The following is a 24,786-nucleotide window of genomic DNA, read 5'->3' as shown; positions in this document are numbered from 1 at the left end:
GGTAACTTCACGCTAGTGAACAAAGTTGTGTTGCCCTTGTGGTTGACCATTCGAAATCACAGACTGTATAGAATGTCTAAAATGTACACATGTCTGTACCATCTACTGAACCCACAAACGTCTTTGTTTTGACATGCCCCCGCATCTGATTGGCGGACTTGTGTCCCACGCCGCCAGACACCCTGTCATGACGTATACAGCTGGATTCGCACATGGTTTTCGTATTCACACGGTGGAACCTGGTAACGGGAATATAAATGCTGGGGCTCCCACACTTAAAACCTCCAAGGACTCGGTTAGTTGAACGGCAGAACAGAATGGCAGTATCTTCGGACAGGATGACGCTGGACCCACTTGTCGCAGCCATTGATCAAGGGACAAGCTCTACTAGGTTCTTGGTAAGTTACTGTCCTCGCGATTTCCCCAATGAATGAATGTACTATAATCCTAACTGGTCGTCTTCGTAGAAATCCTTTAAGAAGCCTTCACCTGCCAACTATAACGAGAAAGGCGATGCTATCTGTGAACAATTAGATCTGTCATCGGGGGTGCGAACGCATTTTTAAAAACATTTGCTCTGCTAGAATTAGGCTATAGTTTAGAAATGCTGATGTTCTTTCTAGCGACAGTGATTACAAACAAACAGTCATAGCTCCTGCCACTTGATGACAAGATCAAATTATGGAGTGTTGGACTTCAGACTTGCCTGAATTGCAGAATTGAAGCGCTGTAGCTACAAACACGCCATCAAAGTTGTGACTCCGCACAAAGTTGTGACTACGAGTTGCACGGGGTAGACCTTGAAATAGGCGAATGTTCGTGTTCCACCGGCAGTCTTGCGTTATCACCAAAAATGGGACTCGTAGAATTAAATTTCAATTCGTTGGAATACCACTGTATTTTCAGATAGCCGTCTGGTGGTGATCTGGACCTAAACTTCGGTTGCAAAAGTACAGAGCTTACTTCGGTTACACTACGACTACCAGATTCTCTGCATGCACATTGGTGCTGTAAGGCTGCATCTAGTTCACAGCAGTTAAACAGGAGTCTTTACATGTAGTGCAGAAGAAAACTGGCTTTTTGGGTAGAAAGGAATTCCAGATTACTTGCTTCTTAGTGGGGGCGTGACCATGATGATAGAACTGCTGGGTCATTACCCTCATTTCATCTGTCTTTTGGTGTTCCCGGGGAAGTGGTGAACAATACTCGCATTCCAGTTTTGAGTGGAGGCCTTCTTGTTATAAAAAAGGACAGTATTCATATCCAGAGACATATTTTGATATTAAACAAAAGCATCACCAAAATAACAGGTTAAATAATGGCTGTACGTGGTGGTGGTGGATGGGGCTTGTTGGAAGTTTTTTTCTTCTTGATGAAATCTGCTCAATTGCCCCCTCACACAAACATAATCTCTGTAAAATGTAATGAAGCTACTGCTTTTTAATGTAACCTCCTGCTAATCCAAAAGATTTAGGCCATTTAGTCAGTGGATAGTAAAATAATGGTGCTCCCAGGAGAGTTGTGTCATTCTGACTGGATTTCTGAAGTTTCTCTTTTTGCACTTCAAAATACCCTGAGGAGTAATGAGCGGAGACTAGGATGTTTTTATCACACCAGTCTGGTTGACCTAGTTTTGCCTTGTAAGGTTATGTTTTTAGGGTTGTGGGATCGAACTTTGGCTCTTGTGTGCCACTGTTTCCTCTGTTAATTATGAACCAGCGCTGCTGACTTTTGTAAGGCTTAAATTTGTGTGTGTTTTTAACCGTGTTTTGTTTGCTATCTGGTTGAACTGATGTTGAACCTTAGGGAAATAGAGATCAATGTGAGTTTCTGTCACATAAAGAGAAGCCCTTCCACTGAACCAGGCTGATCTTTGAGTGTTGAGCAAATGAACCTATTGACCAGGTCAGACTGGCCAGGGTTTGGGAGGGATGGAGTAAGAGGAGAGTGAGGTACTTGCTATTGGATGAAAAGAAGATAATAGAGACCTATCTAGTAGTCTTTCTCAAGATTCTCACTGAAGCAATTGCATTTGAGGCTACAACAGCCCACTTGGTTTCATTTATACTTCCTTCTTCTGCCTCTACTGTTGGACTCATAGCACAGTCCGTTCTCATTGTATGCTGTGTTCTGTTCTCCTTCTGGGGGTTCGGTGTGCCTTAGGTTTATAAGCACTTTCCTGTGTGAAGACACAACATTCCCCAGTTTGCCTTGGCAGGGCGATGTGACCTGGCCGGAGGCCGATATCCTTTATTGACGGAGGACAATGTAGCAATGGAATGTGCCTATACTTGGTCAATAGAGAGGAGAAAAAGTTGAATAAAAACGTTTCTTCATTAGAGTGCTGTTATATCCTCAAGGGACCTGAGGGCAGTATGTGTTATTGTTGTAGAAAAATGCAGCAGACTTTGAGCTTGTTATTCAACGTAAATGTTTAACTGTTATAAACCTGTTTAACTTTACTGGTATATAAATAGAGGAGGCAATAGTAGCTCTTTGAGAAAAAGTTGCAGGTGGCAAGTGTGTCGCATCTTCCTGACAGTGATGTGGCATGAGGGAAAACGTGGGTTTGTTGTCAAACTCAAGGCAACAGACATTTTGAGTAAAAGGAACACGCAGGTGCCCAGTGTCACATGATTGTAATGGGTCATTCTATTTCCCAGTTCAACAAACATATTTGTGTCTTTTCCTCAGGTATTTAATGCCAAAACGGCTGAACTGGTGAGTCATCACCAGGTGGAGATCAACCAGAGTTTCCCAAAAGAAGGGTAAGTATCCGAGAATGTCTCCCAACTTCTCAGGGAGTCACGCTCTTTTTATTGCTTTCATGCTTTTCCCCTTTTTCCCCCAAGTTTGGAATTCCCAGTCATGCTTACACTGCAATGCTTATCACATCCTCTTATAGGTTTGGGAGTGCAGACAAGCATGTACTTTCCTCTGAAGCACTTTGTCAGCTGCCACCTCTTATCCCACCTAGGATTGGGTACTGAAACTCAGTACCACTATGGCAACGGTTTCCATATGACTTGTGCCTACCAGAACAAATGGCAACACAGATTTTGGTCCCTCATTTTCATGCCACTTTAAAATACAATACCTGAGCTGCTGATTGAAATGTGCAGTTTTCCACCTCCCTCTGGTGTTCCTCCGAAATGGATGCTACAGGCAACAGAAGCATCACTCACCCATTCCGCCGCTCATCTTCACTAGCTAATGTTTCACTCACTCTGTGGACACAGACAGTGACAGCAGGTAGCAAGCTATTAGATAGCTAGCTAATGTTAAACTCAGTCAGAATAGCAAAAGCAAAATGGTATAAATAATATGGATAAAGTAGCATTTAAACAATTAAATAAAATAAATAGTTCAATTTCTTTGCTTCTACAATAAAAATAAAAAAACATTCAAGGTCAATGTTTGCTCTTTATTTTAAAAAAGATATTGGTTCAGGCACCTTGCCATTTTAAAACTATTGGTTTAGAACCGTTATCAGCAAAACCTAAACGATACCCATCCCTGATTCCACCACAGTTTGCAAGTCGGGCCTGCGTAAACCTGCATGTGAGGAAGACTTTATGAGCAGTTCATTGGACGACATTGCAATCGATCAGCTGCAGTTAAAAAGAGATGCCGTCATCCCGGCCACCAGAAACCCTCCTATTGCTGGTTGTTGCTATAGCCAGTTATGTTGTCCTATGGAGCTGCTGGCCACAGTTGCTGCTGGCACTGTCTATGTTCCATACCGGACCATGAGGCCCACATATACACTAGAGCAGTGCGATTTCTTCTCTGCTGCTAAAGCGTAACTGACTTGGACACACTGTCTTAAATCGTCCACTTGAACTGAATTTTCCTTGTTGTAAGACTTGTCAGAATGCTTTATCAAATCAAATTTCACTGATTTTTGCTGCATGCCTTGTGACCTGCCTTGGTGTGTAAACTCCTTGGGTCAGATGTGCTAAACCTTTTGCGACTAGTTTCAGGCGTATATATGACTCTGTATCAAACAGGCACATTGGGCTGCACAGTCCGCATTTTGTCCCGCGCTGTCCAAACCTGCAATGGAGATATTGAACACACTAAACAGGATTTTTTAAACTGTGCCTTTTAAACTCTGCTGCATACCCAAATGCGATTAGTAAGCAATCCCAATTGCTGATTGCGTAATTAGCTGTAGCCATAGTAAATAACACGTTCATAACTTCATATCATGCAGACTGCAAACGCACCAACATACCCTCGTCAGGCCGCAATTTGCAGTGAGTTTCATGTACATACATCTGGCCCCTGGAGTTGTGGTAAAGATCAACTGTATGTATGTCTTTGTGTCTTGGCTTCCAAGAATTCTTTAGCTTGGGTCTTGTGCTGCTGTTTCTTTTGGAGTTTCACCTGAGAATGATGGGATGGTTTTAATGGAATATCAGAGGAATAGCATTCACAGTAATTTAACCCGTATTTCTCTCTGTCAGCTGGGTGGAGGAAGATCCTAAGGAGATCCTGCAGTCTGTGTGTGACTGCATGGAGAAAACATGTGAGAACCTTACCCAGCTCAACATCGACATCTCCCGCATCAAAGGTAACTGCCTTTTTCACAAGCTCCACTATAGCAACAAGCTTGTTGATTCTATCATATGCCATGGCTTGGTTATATATTCAGTTTTGAACCGTCAAGATGATGTTGAATATTTTCATATAACCTGTTTGGAGATATGGTAGTATAATGCACAGCTGTGAATTATTAGTCCCTGTGAAAACAGTCTTTTCACCATTGCAAATAGATATATTAGCCTATTCAACATTCGATTTCAAATAAATGTCCTTTTTGAAAATATTTCATGAGCTGATCAAATGTGAACATTTCTGATATGAAAGCCATTCTAGTTTTGTGAACTGCCCTTTATCACGTGTCACGCTGGATCATTTATGAACTTGATAGATTGTGGATGAGGCTGGGACTGGCATATCAAATGAGAGCTGCACTGTTAGTGTTCATGATTGCTGGCTTTCACAGCAATCGGTGTGACCAATCAGAGAGAGACCACACTGGTCTGGGACAAGAACACTGGAGAACCTCTGTACAACGCCATTGGTATGTACTGTGACATCACTGTGTTTGCTCACGAAACATCTATAGACTTGTATATGTACGTGTAATATGCTGAACTGTATTCATCTGTACTGCATTATCTCCATTACTGTAACTTCTATGTATATTCAGAGACATATTGATGGTTATGTGTGTCTTTTGGAGGATACATGTTAGGGTTGCCAACATTCCATTGCCCAAATTCACGATATGTGATACATGCTAAGGTGACCAGATTCAATACTGTTGACAGCCAGAGTATTGTGGGAGTGTTGATCATGAGTTGTTGTCCTTGTGTTGATCATCGGGGGGAATACAGGATGTCCTGGCTTGTACAGCAAGTAGTGGGCTGGCAACCCTAATATTTGCGCTAGTGCGTACATTCCCAAATCAATAGAGGGTATGTCAGCAATGGGACAGGCTTACAAATGCAAGTGGTCATTCCAAATTGAACAAATAAAGTAAAAAAATAAATGGGGATAAAAAGATGTATTTAAGATGGCTAAAATGTGTAAATGAAAAATATTAAATAACATGCTTAAAGAGAGCAGTACAGCATACCTAAATCTAAAGAGTGCAGTACAGGAACACCTATGGTAATTCTTTCAAGATTAAAAACTTTGACATTTTGAGTGGTGTTCTCTATTTGTATAGGCAGTGCAGTGAAGAAAATGTCACATGTTTCCTGTGTCTTTGTAGAGGTATGGACTGAATTCCTGTGTCTCAAACATCTGTCATTCTAAAGGCAGGTCATTCAGGTCAAGTGCGTTGTGATGTCACTTCCAGCTGGAAGTCTGGCACCTTGTGAATGTTGCATGAAATACATGGTATTTTGTGTTTCCTGCTCTGAAAAAGTTCTGTTTTGTTGATGGTGTAGCTTTTATAGCATGGTGCTTAAATCGCTTGCTGTGAAAGCTGATATTGTCCTGAATTTCCTGTGCTTGGCGTATAGTGATTTGAGAAGTTTATGCTTTGGGGATGTTAGTGTAAATGTGCTGAGTCATTCGTGTCTAATGCTGGGAAATAATTTCTTGTGAGTTTTTTGCCAAAGGGTCACAGGGTCACCCTTTCTGCTGTCACACACAGAGCTTATAAGCACTAACCACCCCCATCCAACTAACCTAACAACCTCTTTCAACACACTTCCCAAGTAGGGGTATGACACACATGTGTGTATGTGGGCTGTGTTTACTGGGTTGTGCGTCTGCACTTCCAGAAACAAGCCGCAATGTAACATCTGAATCGCTGTAACCCATTGGCCAGTCATGATGAATAATTCTCCTTTCTCAGTAGTTTCTGAGGAAATTGAGAAACTGCATTCATAATAGGGCCCCTTTGGAAAGGATTCATTACATTCAGGCATGACTCCAGGCCCACAGGGTCCACTGGCTTGTCCTGCCATAGGAACCTGTTTGATTGAAGTTGTAATGCAGTGACTCAGTGGCGCACCTGGCATTCCAGGTGTTAATGAATACTCCAGCTTTGAAGTATACCAGGCTTTCCCGTCCCGACACTATAAGGAAGTAGACGCATACACGTGCACACACGCACACACACACAAACAAGCACCACCCTCTTTTTATTGACTCACATGAAGTCATATGTTTGTTATTGTACTTGTATTGTGTTTTCTGCAGCATATTGAAGTGACTAATATTAACCCCTTGTATGCTGTATGACTGGATGAGAGGTGATTGATGTATGTGGTCCTCTGTAGTTTGGCTGGATCTGCGCACACAATCCACAGTGGAGAGCCTGATCAATAATACCCCAAAGAGGGACAAGAACCACCTGAAGGTAAGAAGCACCAGCAGAACGTTAGATTTAATCTCGAAATAACAGTGCCCAGAGTAAGGTTAAACCCTTAAAGCCCAGTTACCATGAAATTAGATGCCATCATCTAACAATAACATTGTCTTAAATTATTGATTTTATTAATCATTGATTCAAGGTGCAGTTCTATAGTCAGTATACTGTTATAAAATGTAGACTTTGTACACTTAATGTCTGTACTGTGTATAGTTTTAGAGATAATGGGGTTTGTTTTAGATGAGGGATACAAAAGCCCTGGGTTTTAAGTGGGTTTTAATGGGAACTCTCTACTTACTGCCTCTCTTTCTAGCCCAAAACAGGCCTTCCCATCAGCACTTATTTCAGTGCGGTGAAGCTGCGCTGGCTCATGGATAACGTGATGGAGGTGCACGAGGCAGTGCTCTCCCACCGGGCCATGTTCGGAACTGTGGACTCCTGGCTCATATGGGTGAGGCTCCCTGTGCCGCCTGCCCGTGTAGCTCTTGCCATAGAACTGTCAGGCAAGTGGCTATTTGTTGAAAAATATATTTCCTGAATAAAGTAGTTTTAAAACTTAACACCGTACTCTGAATATCGAACACAAGTGGCACCCAGTGCAAAAAACCCTCACATATACATAGTTTATTTGATTTGCTCATTTTTATCATATGCTAATTATCTATGAATCACTGAAGTTGTTAGTCAGAGCAGCCTTGTGGATCAACCTTAATTTTACTGTACTGTTTGCAACTGGATGGAAATTAAGAGGTTTATTCAATTGCAAGTCAATGTATTCAATGTCTAATATAAAGACAAACATCCAACTACTTTAATAAACAGTGCATGTGACAGACATGAACATATAAAAGTTACAGTGAATTTAATTAATTCGTTCATTTAATTAATTCATTAAATAAGACATCAAAGTTCTCATCTCTTCCAAGGTCATCCCAAAAATGCACCTTGACTAAAAAGACCAAAAACCAGCAGAATCCATAACACCAAATGCCAAAAGATATTAATGAATGGGAATTATGGAAGGACCAGAGAAAGACTGGTGCTTGCTCTCTGTAGCTTATCTCTTGGCTTATCAGCCCTAGGTAGTAGTTCCCTACAGCTGAGAACTGTCCAAATTGTTAAATTAGAGGCCCTACAGAGCTGAACCATAGTGGTTCATTTTGACATACCAGCCTTTTAAAAATTAAATTAGCCTTGTATGAACCACTGAATTGTGTGTGTGTGTGTATGCGTGTCTGTGTGTGTTCTCCTGCAGTGCCTGACGGGGGGGAAGAGTGGGGGGGTCCACTGTACAGACGTGTCCAATGCCAGCCGCACCATGCTCTTCAATATTCACACCATGGACTGGGACCCAGAGCTCTGCGCGTACGTATCACTTTCTATTATTAGTACTTTAAGCCTGTGGGGCTGAACCCCTATTGTTTTCCTATTTATTTATCTATTTTTAAAACATTTTTCTCCATACATTTACTCAATTTTCTGTCAGATGGTAAATCGTATAGTCTTGAAAATGGCCACGGTCATCACGAATGTGCATAGTAAAGACAACATGAAATATCTCCTCAATTGGCCACATGGAGGCACTATAATTAAAGTTCAAAATTATACCCCTATCTCCTTTGTCCAATTCACACCAGATTTGGTGTGAGTATTCCCTGGAAGCACCTGTATTTGCATTCGCAACATCATGAAAGTTTGCCATATTGTTTTGGCTAATTTGCATAATATGTGAAATCTTTTTTTTCACTAAGGCTTTTTTGTTCCCCGCTCGATGACATAGTACATAACATTAGAGTACCTAACCATGCTTGCTAACTGTGAAAAAACTCTGGTGGACAATAACAGCTGAGCATGCCTACTGATGTAATTCCAAATTGCCCCAGGGGGTTCCATAAACCTTAAAAATGTGTTACTCAATTACAGCTTGATATAATTTCATGAAATTCAGTACATACGGTCCAGGGCCCACTATCGGTTTAAAATTCAATGTTTGGCTGAAATTTATGAATGTGGGCATCTTCTATCTCGTAGTAACCTATTTCTCATAAACATTCTTCTTTTTTTTTAAATTGCCTAACTGCATCTGTGGCTGGCAGTCCCTTCTATAATCAAAAGTTACACAGTAGACCAGAACATGTATTGCAATAATATTCTTAAATTTCTTAAATGTTTGAGATCCTTATAGACTTAAACCCCACAATTGCTGATTGTAGCTGTATTTGTTCATATTGTTATCATTACTACAAAATATAATTTTAAAGTAATTATTACTGTTTAGCATTAACTATAATTATTGCTGCTATGACTTATAATCAAGGTTTTTCAATCTTAATGTATGTATTATTGTCATTTATAATTTGTTATTTCTGTTATTTTTTTGTAAACATAATATATTTATTTAAAATTTATTGAAGTATTAATTTCTACAGTGAGAAACTAAATAAAAGGACCTACTAAAATGTCAACCAGGTAAAATTTAAGCCTGTGTTCCATATTAAATGGCTTTAACCAATCTGACCCAGCTTTAACACAGGCGTTAACCAGGTTAAATCCTGTGTTCTATATGAAATAGAAGTGTATGTATGTATGTTGGATTCAGGGCAGCATATCAAATTATACTGCTTCTTTATGAGAAAAGGGTGTATACACTTCATTTTTATTGCCATAGATATTTTGATATCCCAGTGGAGATCCTGCCGAAAGTTAGGAGTTCCTCAGAAATCTATGGCTTAATGGTAAGAGACACACCTTTCTCTGTGTGAGCTTTGTGTTTTTTGCACAGGTGTAAATCCATGTCTGTGTATTTGTGTGTTCGTGTGTGTGTGTGTGTCTGTGCAGACACCCCTGTGTTTCTGTCCACACATATGCATGTCTGTGTATGTATTTTTTTACTATAAACCTTTAGCTTGGATCTTTGTTTTAAAATCTGAAAAATGAGGATTCGGTTTTGTAGTTATTGAGACATTATAATCCTTGCAGTGAATTTCAAGGGAAATTGACTGGACTTTGTTAGATATGACTCACTCATAATCTTGGGTGTTATCTTCACTTGGGTACTGTCTCTAATATCCCTAATAAGACCCAGTAATATCCATATCATTTTCCACATATTGATCGCCAGGGTATGGCAAGATATTAAAAAAATGAAGTAGAATGTGTATATAAAATGGTACAGAAGGATCATGCTGAAGTTGGTGTTGGAAGGGGGAGGTGTTTTTCTGTCAACTTCATCAGCCGTTATAATCTGTGAAACTGCAACTGGTGAGAGATTTCCGCTAAAGGGAACTTGACTGCACAACTTTTCCCATGGCTTGGAATGCAAATAATTTGCTACAAAAGTACAAATTCAAAGATAAGGGATCAAGATGCAGTAATTTCCCTTGGGGGAAAGTATAGTCCTCAGAGAAACAACAAGTGCAAGAAGGGGCAAGTTGTTAACTTCCTTATTTACTAACAAGAACAAAACTACCCTAATGAGCATTTAACATACATTATATGAACAGTAGCTAAGAACCACAGGCTCTGAAAACAGAAAAAGAACATCTAATCAGGTGATAGGGTTAGGTAAGAGTGCTGGAGTGGGGTGGGGTGGAGAAACTGAGGTGTTAGTCTGAAGAGGTGAGATGTTAGAGCAGACCGCAGACGTGACTGGGAAGTGCAGGCTCAGATGGGTTGATGAGCCAGACATTCCCATGTTTAGCTCACAAACGTTCTGGGTGGTGTGTATGGCCTGGTGGTCTTTTGAAGTTATGAAAGAGCAGTACCTTGCTAGACTAGGCTAGCACTAAGGATTTAAATGTGATACGAGCAGTTAACAATTAGCCAGTGGAGGGCAGTGACTGATGTAGAAAAGTTTTGGGAGGTTTCAGACCATGTAAGCAGCAGCATTCTGGATGAGCTGCAGAGGCCTGCTAGCAGAGGCACTGAAGCTTGTGAGGGGAGAGTTGCAGTAGTCTATGCGGAAATGACAGGGCTTCTTCACTGTATATTTCACACCGTGTTTGAATATGTGGACAGAATATGAAGAAACATGCATGGCCCTCAGGTGTGGTCCTGTCTGATACTGCAGACTTTTATTATTTATGTTTCCTTATTTTACATTTATTATTTATGTTTCCTCTTTGGCAGGAATCTGGCTCCCTCGCTGGAGTTCCCATATCAGGGGTAAGTTTTTTTTCCAGCATAAAAAAACCATTGTCTTGAAATTAATTTCAAATGCTAAATAAAAAAAATTGAATTCCTGTCATCATTTTATTTAAAATGTTTCAGGCTAACACAGGACTGCTTGTGACAATGTCTGATAACCATCAATAAATAATTTAGATTTTTTTAAAATATAGTCTTGGTCAACTCTTGGCTTATATAAGTTTCTTAATTCACACATTTTAAAAAATATTCCTGCTCTTTTCCCACTGTGTATTTATGTATTGTCAGTGATGACAGGAAGGAAACTGAGTCTGTATGCAAAGCTATATGGAGTACAGTGGTGGTAACATCAGAACTCTTTACAGTGATGAGTCCTGAGTGCATAAACCGATACTTTTGTGTTTTGTGGGTTTTATAATGCTTGATTATTGAGCGAGTAAGATGATGGAATGTAGAAATGATTGAGTTTGATAAAAGATTTTCTGTATATTGTGATTTACTTGAGTGAGTACTTGAAATGTTAAAGTGATGAGTAAGTAAGGCGATTGCACTGGTATGCTTTGCGGTATTTCTGTTTGATTAATGAATGTGCAGGGGGATGGGCATGATAATGTTTCTGTAACATTGGAGGAATGAGTGAGCTGGGTGGTGATGCAGGAGTGTTTTGTGGTATTTGTCACACTGAAGTAATACGTGAATAAGGGACAGTGTTGGTATGTTTGTAACGTTAGAGTAATAAGTGAGTGTAGCAAACGTGTCTGCCACAGGCCACCGAAGTGGCTTTCCAAGGGGCCCTCCAGCACAGAGACACAGAGAGATGATGTTCACCCAATCCACATTTGTTTATGAGGTTGGCAAGATGTTACAGCCAAGGAGCAGATGTCAAACACTGTCATGACAGAGAGGCTCTCCCTTGTGTGGGTGGGGATGGCAGATTTAACCTGTGCGCACTGATCACCTCACTACGCACAGGTGCAGCGACCCCTGTTCCCAGGTCTGATTAGCCTGACCAATTATCTAACCAATTATCTAGCCAGGTCTAATTAACTTGATCCAGGGCAGGTGTGGCTGCTTAAACCAGCCATCCCCACACCACAGTGAGCATGGTAAGGATGCTGGTTTGTTTTGCAGTGTTTGGGGGACCAGTCGGCAGCTCTTGTAGGACAGATGTGCTTGCAGGATGGTCAGGCTAAAAACACGTAAGCCCCACTCTCTTTTCCTGTGCCCCCCACCCCCTTCAGAGATTCTAAATTCAGTGGTTCTTGTTCCAAAGACCAGTTTGACTAACCTGAAACTACATTTTCCTCAATGCCTCAATGTGCTCTTTGAAAGAACTACACTATTCACAATGGCCTTGTTTTGCTTTTCTTTCAGGTATGGAACAGGTTGTTTCCTGCTCAGAAACACTGGCTCAAAGGTGATCTTTGATAAAATTCCCAAAGCCATAAGGACGAAACCATGTTAAAGAAACATCAAAACTATGAAAAACTTCCTCAAAACAGAACAAGAGATCCTAAACACATTATATTCCATTACCCCATCTTTAGTGAAGTATCCCCATTTTCAGGAATAAGTTCCCTGACACACACTTAATTAGAAATCCTTATTTTGTTGTTTTTTGTGCATATTAAGTAATTTTTATTTAGATAGCCATAGGAATATAAGAGACTTTTTAAAAATATGTTGTTAGTGATGCTACTATTGACAAGTTCTTCTCTCCATCTCTGTAGCCAGTAATGTCAGACCATGGCCTGCTAACGACGGTGGCCTATAAGATGGGAAGGGACGAGCCTCCATGCTATGCACTAGAGGTACAGCATTCCTCTCACAGCTTAATTTCAGTTTTTGGTTGTAAAAACTCAGGTGGTGTTGTTGCTCAGATATTATTACTGGGCCGCTTTGTGAAAATTAATTGTGAATGAGCAATTTTGTGAAACCGCATATACAGGCAGCACTGTAATGGATCTATGGAGTCAGAACTGGAGGGTCATGGGTGCTCTGTTTGAATCATATGTCCCTTCTACGGGCTGGTCAGATGACTGAATTTAAATGCTTATACAGTGTTTGAACACTTCTTATAGTAAGTCTCACAGGGTTCATAGGAGTACAGCTCCTTTGGACATATTTTTGGATCACCTGTATCAGTGCTGATCTGTGATTGGTCTCTTTGTATCTGTGCTGAACTGTGATTGGTCTCTTTGTTTGGGTTGATCTTTCGCTCACCAGGGCTCGGTGGCCATAGCAGGGGCAGTGGTTCGGTGGCTAAAGGACAATCTTGGAATAATCCAGTCCACTAGCGAGATTGGTGAGGGCTACACTTCCATCTCCATTTCCTCATCAGTAGCTATTTCTAAATACATTAGCTATCTCTAAACACACTTTTACGCCTTTATTACAATTTTTAAAAATATTATATGTGTCACTAGATGTCAGTTCATTTTTGCAATGTAAATGTTTTGCATTAGATGCACAGATGACTCAAGCATCTAATTAGTGTACTGGAGCTTAGAAAAATTCATCGTGAATGTATTTGAAGATCATTTCCTGATCTGGCTTATAGTCTGACCAGTGTTGGTCAATTTATGAAGAAATGCCACAGCCCCTGCTTTGTCTTTTTCGCTGTCTCACATTACCTCTCCCTCTCCCTCTTTCCTTCTCTCTCACAGAGAAACTGGCTTCTTCAGTGGGAACGTCCTACGGTTGCTACTTTGTTCCGGCATTTTCTGGGTTGTACGCCCCCTACTGGGAGCCAAGCGCACGAGGGTGAGGTCCTGAGGAGGGGTCTCACATGCATGGTCAATGTTTGATTCCAAGATTCAGATTTGATTCCATGCCTTGACTTCATCACATGTATAATATCATCACTTTATAATAATTTACTATGGTGTGCAATATGAGTAGTAATATGATAATCTCTCTCTCCAGAATAATCTGCGGTCTGACTCAGTTCACCAATAGGAAACACCTGGCCTTTGCTGCCCTGGAGGCTGTCTGCTTTCAGACTCGAGAGGCAAGATCTCCTTTGCTTTTATTGGACACTTTATCCAGACAGCATGATCTTCCCTTTATTAGCTAATCCAGATGGCAAGAACTCTGTCTCATTTATTGGACAGTTTATGCAGGCGGTAAAATTTCCTTCTCTTTTGTAAAGGCTGATTTATTGACTGTCTCAGATCCTGGATGCAATGAACCAGGACAGCGGGATACCTCTAACCCAGCTGCAGGTGGATGGGGGGATGACCACTAACCGGCTGCTGATGCAGCTTCAGGCCGATATCCTTTGCATCCCTGTTGGTAAGAGACACACTCGCATCCACTTCCTGTTTCCTGATTAAACATCTGGGTCACACACTCAGATCAGCCTATTTAACGGCGTAGCTGGTGCCCCAGTTTAGAGCACATAGTATGCACCTCTAATAGATAGGGTCTATCCCCATCTACTGGACACCTGTATCAGCTTGCATCAGAAAAACCTTTCTGCTAGCTAATTTATATCTGCAAAAGATCATCAGACTGTTCTCGCCCCCCAGTCAGGACAGCAGAAACCCTGCCCATTTAACGGTTTCAGGTCTTCAGATTTCATCATGGCTGTCCTGACAATCTTCAGATATCTTTTTTTTTCTTTGGATGTGCTTTTTTGCCACAGGTACTGATTTAATATGGTGGGGTGATAAATACTGAATTCTGTTTAAAATCTGCTGTAATGTGCACTTAAAATATTTTTAACTCTTTAGAATTAAAACACAAAAATTTCACAAACCAAAATGGAGAATCACTTTCCTCTGTATTACCATGGTTACAGTGAGACCCACCATGCCGGAGACCACGGCACTGGGGGCCGCCATGGCTGCGGGAGCTGCAGAGGGGGTAGGCGTTTGGAGCTTGGAGCACGCCAGTCTTACTGCTGTCACCGCCGAGAGTTTGAACCTCAGATCAACCCTGAAGGTATGGGCACGGAGACTGGCAGTCACTCTGTAAGGACTAAGGCATTGTGCTTTAACAGTAAAAAAAAAAAAAAAAAAAAAGCCAACAGGATGCTGGGATTTATAGAAAACAAGTACTGAGTGTAAATTAAATTAGGTTATATTGAAGCTGTAACAATGCCTTTGTCAGAGATACAGCAGCTTTTGGTACAAAGAAAAAGTACAAAGAAGTACACTGGGTAGCAAAAGTACAGTCACACATTAACTGTTTCCTGTCATCGGATGGCCAGTGTTCCCCTTTGTTTCTCCTCATTTTCTGTTTTGTGTGTGACAGAGAGTGAGTCACGCTACGCACGCTGGAAGAAAGCCGTAATGAAAGCCATGAACTGGGAAACCACAGATCCTGTCTGCAACAGCAGTGGTATGTGTTCTGTCCACTCCTCCCACAAACACACACACACACACACACACACACAGTCTGTTGCAGGTCTGTACTTATCTGTCCCTCTGTCTCTTTCTCTCCTCTGTCCCATACATTCTTTTTCGTCCTTTTTTCCTGTCGTTCTGACACATTCTGGATGGCCTGCAGGTGACAGTATCTTCTGTAGTGTTCCACATTTTAAGTAGCATGCTTATATTAATTGGAGCAAAGTATATCACAGGTCAGTTTCTATGCGAGAGAGAGATAAAGAGAGAAAGTGTTTAGATATTGCACTTCCGAGTAATAGTTTTTCTTAAAATATTTTGTGGTGATGGTTTTTAGAGACAGAGAAAACTAACCTTTTCAAAGTAATGCTGAAGCTGTGAAATAGCATTGTGTATTAAAGATAATGGGTAAGAATACAGTTTTCAACCATTTATAAGCTTGTAGCCATAAAATAAAGTGAATTACATATGATTCCTTATAATTAAAGTCGTTGTAGCTGATTATTAATGACTACGACAGGGAGCCCACAGCACTGGGACACAGGTGGCCTCATCCCACCGGAGGTGGGGTGGGTTTAAGTATGCCAGGGCTCCTCTGATTACTGCTGTGTTGGTTACTCCCAGGAACTTGTCAGGTGCCCATAGACTACTAGTCATCAGTGCGCTATATGCCACTCTCTCTGATCGCGAATGTGAGGTAGCTGGCAGGTAAAGTGTTGAGGTTATAGGAACTATGGCGCTCCTTCCTAAAGTCTCTGTATTCACTGCCTTGGAGAGCCCAATACAATTCAGTTTTGTTTTCTTTTCACCATAATACGTTTTACTATTTTATGTTTTTTAAACCTGCCTTTTTAAAGTTGCCTACCTATGAATAACCAACTTTAAAATTCCTTTGTGTCACCTGCAAGATCTTGAGCTTAGAAACCTATTGATTTGCAACGTTTTAAAAAAATTCCCTGAATTTTCTGCTGGCTTCATAGCTAGTTTCCTGCTTTGTCTGGCATGACTTTGGCATTGATGTTTTATGTTTTCTTTTCAAACTCTCTCTGCAACAGGGCATCACAACTAGGATCTGAGCCAAGTATACCATCTGCTGCCATAGTTCAACCTTCTCCTGTCTTTGCCACACTGTGAAGTTGCTCCCCAGGTTGTGGCGTGCCCCTGTACCTCCATTACATGGCACACAAACCCACACCCTGGACCCAGCTTGTACAATCCCAGCCAATCAAATGGAAGAAATATGAGTGGGTGTGCCAGGGACAACTGTTTTCCTTTGAGGATTGCTTTTGATTTGATGATGCTGCTTCATATTGGTCTTCAGCAGGAGTTGTTTTTAGATGCTCACATTTTTATCTTTTCATTTTGAATGGAAGGGTTTGATAAACTATAAATTCACAAAAAATGATGAATTCATATTTTTATCTTGTTGATATTAGTGGTGCACATTTAAAATCTTTCTATTTAGGTATTTTGTCTGCACACTGGAGGACACTGCCCAAACTTAAATCTTCACATTCAATATTAAAAATCTATTCAAATTTTTTTTTTAACACGTTGCGAAAGACATTTGAGAAAAACTGTGGGAACATCATGCTTCACCCACACCGGTGTGCGTCTTCTCACGTGGACTTTGCTGTTTTTGATTAATAGTAATTGAAGGGCTATATATACCTCAAAATGAAATGTAACTGCAAGCCTTTGAAGCACTTCATAATGTATCTGTTTATTTGGGATTGTAACCAGTGTCGGCCTGACCTATATGCAAGGTTCACACTGTGGGTAGGGCCCTGCCTTCCTCAAAAAGGCTACACACCTCTTGGGTTATGGTCTGATTAAAGATATTGGTTAAATTTAACACCCCCCTTACTCCCAATCTTCTGGTCCGTGTCCAAAAGACAAGGGAGAGGCCCCCAAATAAATATATGCTTAGGGCCCCCAAAAGGTCAGGGCCGGCCCTGTTTGTATGCACTGCACTGGGGCTCAATGGTACTGTATAATGCTCATTTAATTTTTATTTATAATCATGCCAGGTTTGTTTTTAAAGTTTTAATTATTTAAAAGGAAGCCTGATACAACACTGTGTTTGAATTGTTTAAATGTCTTTTAAATTAAGACTGGTTAAACTTGGGACTTCATTCTAGTTTTTAAAAATTATTTTAATCAGTATCCAAAGCCCATCCCCAAAGCTAGTTAAGAAAATCTCATTTGTGCCTTTTTTAAAAATAGTCCCAGTCCATAGTGACTCCTGTTCCATTTGTGTATATTTTTATACCCCTAACTGTGTGTACTGTGGTTCTGTTTGCTGACATGCTGGTATTCTTTGCAGTCATGTTTATAATCAGCTTGTCAATGTGATTAACATGTTTTAAACATGTATGCCCTATTTAAATATTGTCTGTAGCCCTTAACCTTATGAAAAATGTGAGACCAAATAACTGTCAGAGGTCGACCCTCCTTGTGAACCCCTGGCCTTTGTGTGTGTGTTTTACACAATCTTCAAGCACACATTTCTTTGGCTGATCTACGCATGCAATTTGGTATATACCTGTGTAAAAAAATATATATTTACATTGGTATATATTTGTTGTTCCTCAAGAAAGTGGTAGAATGCCCCATGAACATTTCAAAGAATGTAGGAATGGTGTCAATAGCAGTATTTCCACAGTTGGGTCAAGCCAAAAGCCTCATATGAGAAAAGACTTCCTTGAAGGTGCCAACATCACTCTAAATCACATCCTAAATGCTGGCTCCTAGTTGCTAATGTAAAAAACCCCCATTTTAAAATGGCCACTCACTTCCATATTTTTACGAGCCACCTGTGACCTCCTCACTCTTGACCATGGCTACAACCCTTTACTCTGACTGGGTTGGTGAAGACCATGCGAATTAGAAGAGCCAGAAGCACAGGGCTGAGGCATCAACAAGGTTCAGATTGAAACACCTCTGAAGCCTGGAAGTGACTGAGCAACATCAAGAAGCTCTGTCATCCAAGCTTTCCAATATTATCGCAGCTTCCTAGCCCTAATTCTACTCTAAAGGCTAGAATTAAGTTTAGGAAAATGGTAATTATCTTATTAGGGTTGCGTCAATACACCTGCCCAGGGACTGCAGATGAAAATTAGCTCTTAGCTATATCTGGTATAATGCATCAAATTTCTTTTTATGTGTTACGTACAGGCTACTCATTCAGCGAATAATTTATTCACGTAGTCCTACTAGTTAATAAGCTAGGCCCAACGTGTTAATACTCGCGTAGCCTAATAATAATTCACATTTACAAAAAGCGTGAACGTAAACTAGGATATGTCTAAGCTGAAGGCAAGGTTTTCATGATAGTTTCGCAGGACCTCCGTGGGTGTTAACATACGTAGGCTACTACAGCCTACACCTTTGGAATTGTAGGAGGAGACAGCGGATATGTAACCTAAACCTAAATCACTATGACTGATGACAAGACTGAAAGCTTCGTGGAAGGACCGTGACTTTAATCCACGGAAATATGTTTTTTAAGTATCTGATTACCCTCTTATATCTCACACATCGAGGTAAGTGTTTTTTTCGGCTTTCATTTGAGTTAGTATCAAACAATGGCTTCTATAGAACTACGTATGTCGCTGTCAAGTAGTGACCTATTATTTTGACACCAAGTAGGCTACAACTTCCTCATTCTTGTAGCCTACTTAATAGGGAAATGCAATAACAAGGCTTTAATAAAAGTTGAGACTGCATAAATGTAGATTAGTAATAGGCTACTATTCCGTTGGAGCGGTTGTTACGCATATTTTAGTTAATGGGTGAACAAAATCAAAACAAAAGAAGCCACTGTTTGAGGTGTGTTATATAGCCTACAGTAGTCCGTTCCGTAGGCCCTATGTCTTCCTAACTAAAGTGTATTAGGCTACCGGTATCTGGCTGATTCAGACATAGACCGGCTGCTTCATATTTTCCGCGTTCCGCGTCCGTGGACAGCTCCGGATTTGTACCGCTCGCGCGGTCGTGCACCCGGTCCAATTCATACTACAATTGAGGGTCCGCGTCGGTCTGGCGTTCCACGCATGCGCATTTCCCGATCTACACTCCATTCCAGTTCCATTACCACAGAGCGAATGCGATGATGAGAAAATTTTCGGTTACGCTGACCTATAAAACGCTATTCCAAAAACAAAATTAGTCACTGAAAAGAATTGTTTTGCCCACCATTTCTTCGTGTGGCATTTGGTTTATTCCTGTATTTGTCCACAATTTCCGTTTGTGCTGTTGTGTTGAAATCACTTGAGTGGCACGTTTTTTCGTTGTGTTATTGGTTTATAATTAGGCCAGGTGACAAAACGAATGTTGACGGTGCTTCCACATTGGCTGTTCAGCCAGTTATTGCGTAGGCCTGGCCACACCGGTCAGTCATTCGCTTAAGAGCTACGATGTGAGAAGATTAGACACAGAACGTCTGAAGGACGTACGCGTACAACCTATTAACGTTAGACCATAACAGGGGAATTATAACGTTTTATTTATTTTAAGTTCCTTATCTAAAAACGTGTGGGTCAAAATAAATCAAATGTGCGTGTAAATAAAATCAACAGCCTTTTAAAATGCATATAAGTAAGAGTAAACAATTTAGAAACATAATTTACCATTGTCTGCATTTTATTTTTCCAAATGGAGGTTCACTTTAACACCTGTTTTAACGCCAAACCAACACAAAATGCCTGCTGAGTTAAACATATTTTGTTGTATATTATTCAGGTACGCTGACGCTGCTGTCACCGCCAGTGAATGTGACTGTAGAGTCAGTGAACTTGCAGAGCGAGCTGAGCTGGAGCTCTGTAACGAATACTGAAAATGTTTGGTATACAGTGCAGTACCGAGTGTGAGTACGCCTTCGTCCGTCAGCCCAGTAGGGCAGAACATTTGACAGCACCAACGTTTGTCCATAGTGTTCAAATGGCAGATTAGTTTGATTTTGATTTGTTTGCACATACGAAAATGATTCATCATTCCAGCTCCAGCCAGAGGAATTATGTAGAATTATGTAGAGCTGAGAGCATTAAGCTGTCTCAGCTGAGTGATTAGACAAGCTATTAGCCACCACAGACATCTCAACTCATCTCATCTAGGGGAAGCGTCCGTGTTCAGAATACACTTCACACAGCGAGCTGATGCAGTTCAAAGGACTACAGAGAAAACGAAGCACCAGTAGTTTTAAAATTTTCAAACGATAAACTAAAAACAATTACAGTGAGCACACACCTTGGGTAGTTCCTACGGCATAAGAGCATGAAAAACAAGTTATTTCCACTTTTTTTTTTACAGGAATCGTGAGTTATTTCAGAGTAGCAACAAGGGATCAAGGTAAAAGAATATTTCCCCTTTAAAAAAAATATTTATACAGATGGCAAAAGAAAGAAAAATGGTACATTCAGTTGGTTAACAGTAATACATTTATCCTGCAGGCACAAGAATACCAGACTGCTAATTACCGACAATTAGCCTGATGTCGCTGGTAGCGGGCTATAAACAGACCTCGATGTGTATTTTGCATCATTAGTTCTTCAGAATTCTGTGTTGGCTGTGTTCTGATGGTGAAGTCCCTACCATCTCAGTGATGTCACTCTTGTTGAATGTAGCTTGAGGTCATTGCATTTCCATTTTTTTTTTTTGATAATTGTAGTGACCATGATGATTGGCGCGTTCTGGAATGTTCGCCCACAACGTTGAGGCGGTGCAACCTGACCTTTGATGTGTTCACTAATGCTATGCTGCGGGTCCGAGCACAGGATGGAGAACAGATCTCACCCTGGAGCCAGTCCAGGCCGTTCAAGGCCGTAGACCAGAGTAAGGGCCCTACCGTGTGCTTCTCCTTCAATCGGGCTACAGAACTCCAGGGGATCTTCCACCCAGACCTCCGTTTCCTGTTATTTTATTAACATTTTTTGGTTCTCTTATGATTTTGTTTCAGCATTCAGAATTTTTCTAGGTTGTTGGTAGTTGTTGTTACATCTTAAGGTTAATCAATTGTCCAAGGGGTATCATTGGGGTGAATGTGAATACAGTGATTTAGGTCCTGTGCATGTGTGAATTGGCTGTTTTCATTAAAACAACTTCCTGTTCCCTATTTTACTTTTCATGATTTGGCATACCCAGTCATATTTGTAGGCCTGTTCAGTCAGGCCACGATAAAGCTGGTTATTCATGGATCTGATGAATGCAGTAAGTTACAGTACCTGAGGCTTCAGGGGCTGCTGCTAAATGACTAAGTGTCATGTAAACGTGAATGCAGGTGTGAAGGGAGTCTTGTCTCTTGTCCTTCCTCTTTCAGGCCTTTTCGGCCCCCCAAATGTTACGCTGTGGCCCAGACCCGAAAAGGGCAGGCTGGATGTTCGCATACGAGACCCCTTTGACAGGAAAGATTTCTTGAACGGACTGAAGTACAGGCTCTACTACAAAAAAGCAACTGATAGCAACTGGACGGTAATTTTCGTATATCTGTGCGTGTGTGTTTGTGTGTGGATTTAGCAGAAAGCATATGCACACACATTTTTCCTCCCTGATTGAATAAAGGAAAAAATGTAAGAAATATCAAATATACTTTTTGCTAATTCACACAATGGGCTTGTGACGGGACAGCAGGGCCGGAACCCCAAAAATGGAGCCAACACAAAAAAATGAAGAGCCGAAGGTGTTTTATTTTCTCTAAGACGTGTAGTTACAGGTGAGGGCTATATACAGTGCAGGAAGTGAAAAAAAAGAAGATACAAAAACTAAACTCAAACAAACATAAACTGAACAAAAATAAAAACAACAAATAAACAAATCTATTTACAGGATATTCTCAATCACAACCCAAAAGCATGTATCAATTACTTTTCTGCAACCAACCAACCAACCAACCAAACCAAACCAAACCAAACCAACCAAACCAACCAACCTACCAACCTACCTACCTACCAAAGAAACAAACAAACAAAGTAAAACTGGGTAGCTAGATTCTAAAAGCCTATTGCTTCACGGCCCTGCTAGTTGGCCACCCTAACAGACACAATTTCGCCGATAACAGCACTTTAAAAACATTAAAAACGACCCTTGCTATGCACACAGCTAATAAACAAACAAATTTCCAGCACCTATAAACGGGGCATTAATGAGTAACAAAAAATGAAATTACAAACAATTGTTCATTGTATGTGTCCTTTTGTACAGCCCCAATTACGGGCTTATTTAGTAACGGGCTAGCAGCTCCGTTACAGGCCTGATGAGATTCTCTCCCCCACAGATACATAGTGACACCTTATCCTCAGCATCCATTGAAAACTTAGAGGCGGGGCTAAACTACTGTGTGCAAGCTCGCTACGTCTGGCGCGACAAGCTCAGGCCGAACAGTATCCCCAGCACGCCAAAGTGTGCCATCATTTCAGAGTCCGGTAAGAGGGTCACCTCGTTTCTCCTGGGTGTTTTTGGGTTTATAAGCCATGCAAGCCGTAAGGTCTTGTTTTGTGCTCAATGCCTATGTTTTATTTGCCCTTGCAATCTTTGTATATATTTGTTTTTATTATTTTGAAGTTTTTTTTTTCAAATTCTCTCGTATCTTTCTTGCTCTTTTCATCTTTCTCTGCTTCCCGTTTTCTCACTCTGTCCTTGCTGTCTCTATTCCCACTTATATCACCATCCTTTTTTTTTACCTTTTACATGGTCTCCCAGTCATTTACTGTTGCTCAGGTTGTAGCATACTGTGGGTTGCTGTACTGAGCCTGCAGCTTCACACAAGTGCCTTGCTTATTGTGCTCACATCTCTCTCACTCTCTCCCTCCCTCTCTCCTTCTCTCCCAATCTCCTCCAGAAAATTCAAGAACAATCCGGACTGTGTGGGTCACGGCACTGATAATTGTCCTGACATTTGGGCTCTTACTCATGTGCTTCTTCATGGTCAACAGAAATTACAATAAATTCAAGCAGGCCCTGCAGCCCCCATTGCGGATGCCAGAACACCTGCATAAGGTACAGGGCTCCGAGACTGCCTGTGCCTGATGTGAGGCTGATTTTGTGTGTGTGTGTGTGTGTGTGTGTGTGTGTGTGTCTGTGTGTTTGTGTGTATGTCTGTGTCTGTCTGTCTGTCTGTCTGTCTGTCTGTGACTGTTTGAGTCTTCCTCTAGTCTCACCAGCTACAATACACCGCATTATACTGTACAGTATTCCTAGTCTCTAATGCTATTACAGTACTGTACTACTAGTGTTGAAGTACTCTATACTGTCGCATACTGTACTGTAAGGAGAGTTTTCCAGCCCTTGAGAGACTGAATGGTCCCCGATTGCAATGTACCGTCTGTGTCTGTTGGTCATTTCTAGCTACCCTATAATCTTAACCTACTCTGGCTCTACTGCATAACTCTGCCATTCTGTCTCATTACCCCTGCCATTCTCTACTATACTCAGTGTGTTTTGCCCTTCCTCCAGTTCCTGTCTGGGGAAGAACAGTTTCTACAGCCCCCAGTGAGCAGCAGCTCCTGCTCCAGCTCAGAGGAGGAGCCTTTTGACAAAATCTCTCTGGTGACTATCGAGGACCAAGGAGGGGGCGGAGGAGAAATTAACCTCAACACGTAGACGCCCTTGATCCTTAAGTGGAACCACCCTGCCCCGCGCCCCCCCTCCCCCCACTCTCCAGATCCAATCACAGCTCGCTCCTCAGGGCTTCTCGGCCCCCTCCCAGAGTCTGAGAACCAGGCCCTCCGGCCGAGGGGGGTGGGGGGGGGGGGGGGGTGTGGGCTGCGGGCTACGGTGGAGCCACTGGGAGGGGAGTTAGGGAGCGTACGTCCGCATGGTGTGGCCCTGGGGCTTCGCAGCGCTGGAAAAACATAGCATACGCAGATGTCGATGCGGGAATCCCTGCTCTCCCCAAACACTACTGAATCGCTTCGTCTGAGATTGGACAGATTGTACAGAGCGTACATGGGCTTGGAAAGTGAATGATGCTGTCTCGGGCGTCATAAAATACCACATCAAAAACGCCTCTCCCGGTGTTTTCGAGGCACCTCGACTACCGCATTTCTCCTGTGGGAACGGAAAGCAGCATCGACTGCTTTCTGGGCGGCGTTCGAAAGACGTTACAGATCTGCGTTCACACGCACCTATCTCTCAACCGAAAAAATGGCATACAGAGGAAATACCTGGACCCACAAAGAAGTGGAAATATTATTACAGTTGAGAAGCGAGGAAGAAATTGCCTCTCAACTTTGACCCACACAGATCGTGTACTGCTGCACCCAAATACCAGACACATGCATTTCATTTCTCTCATTTGATTTCTTTTGAAGACATTGAATCTTCTTCTTTTTTTTGATTTCGTAGTCTCTTCGCCCACGCCTACGGTCCGACTCATATGCGCTTTATAGCGCACACAGACAC

General features: G+C 41.5%; 1 protein-coding gene and 1 pseudogene across 2 annotated transcripts; both read left to right on the top strand.

Annotated features, from left to right (window-relative positions):
* Positions 1-236: 236 nt before the first annotated feature.
* On the top strand, positions 237-17,779 carry LOC135250940 (glycerol kinase-like; annotated as a pseudogene).
* A 143-nt stretch (positions 17,780-17,922) lies between these two features.
* crfb2 (cytokine receptor family member b2) lies at positions 17,923-24,772 on the top strand. 2 transcript variants are annotated; one of them, XM_064327797.1, is made up of 8 exons: positions 17,923-18,935; positions 20,134-20,257; positions 20,701-20,739; positions 21,059-21,222; positions 21,707-21,858; positions 22,661-22,808; positions 23,225-23,382; positions 23,839-24,772. In XM_064327797.1, exons 1-8 carry the CDS (start codon positions 18,890-18,892, stop codon positions 23,983-23,985), a joined length of 978 nt encoding a protein of 325 aa, XP_064183867.1. In that variant the 5' UTR covers positions 17,923-18,889; the 3' UTR covers positions 23,986-24,772. The 2 variants fall into 2 exon arrangements, with proteins under 2 accessions (XP_064183867.1, XP_064183868.1); XM_064327798.1 differs by lacking the exon at positions 20,701-20,739.
* The last annotated feature ends 14 nt before the right edge of the window (positions 24,773-24,786 follow it).

This window comes from Anguilla rostrata, chromosome 3 (genome assembly GCF_018555375.3).
Source record: "Anguilla rostrata isolate EN2019 chromosome 3, ASM1855537v3, whole genome shotgun sequence".
Lineage (NCBI taxonomy): Eukaryota > Metazoa > Chordata > Actinopteri > Anguilliformes > Anguillidae > Anguilla > Anguilla rostrata.
The sequence above is the reverse complement of the archived record's forward strand: the minus strand, read 5'-3'. Positions and strand labels throughout refer to the sequence as shown.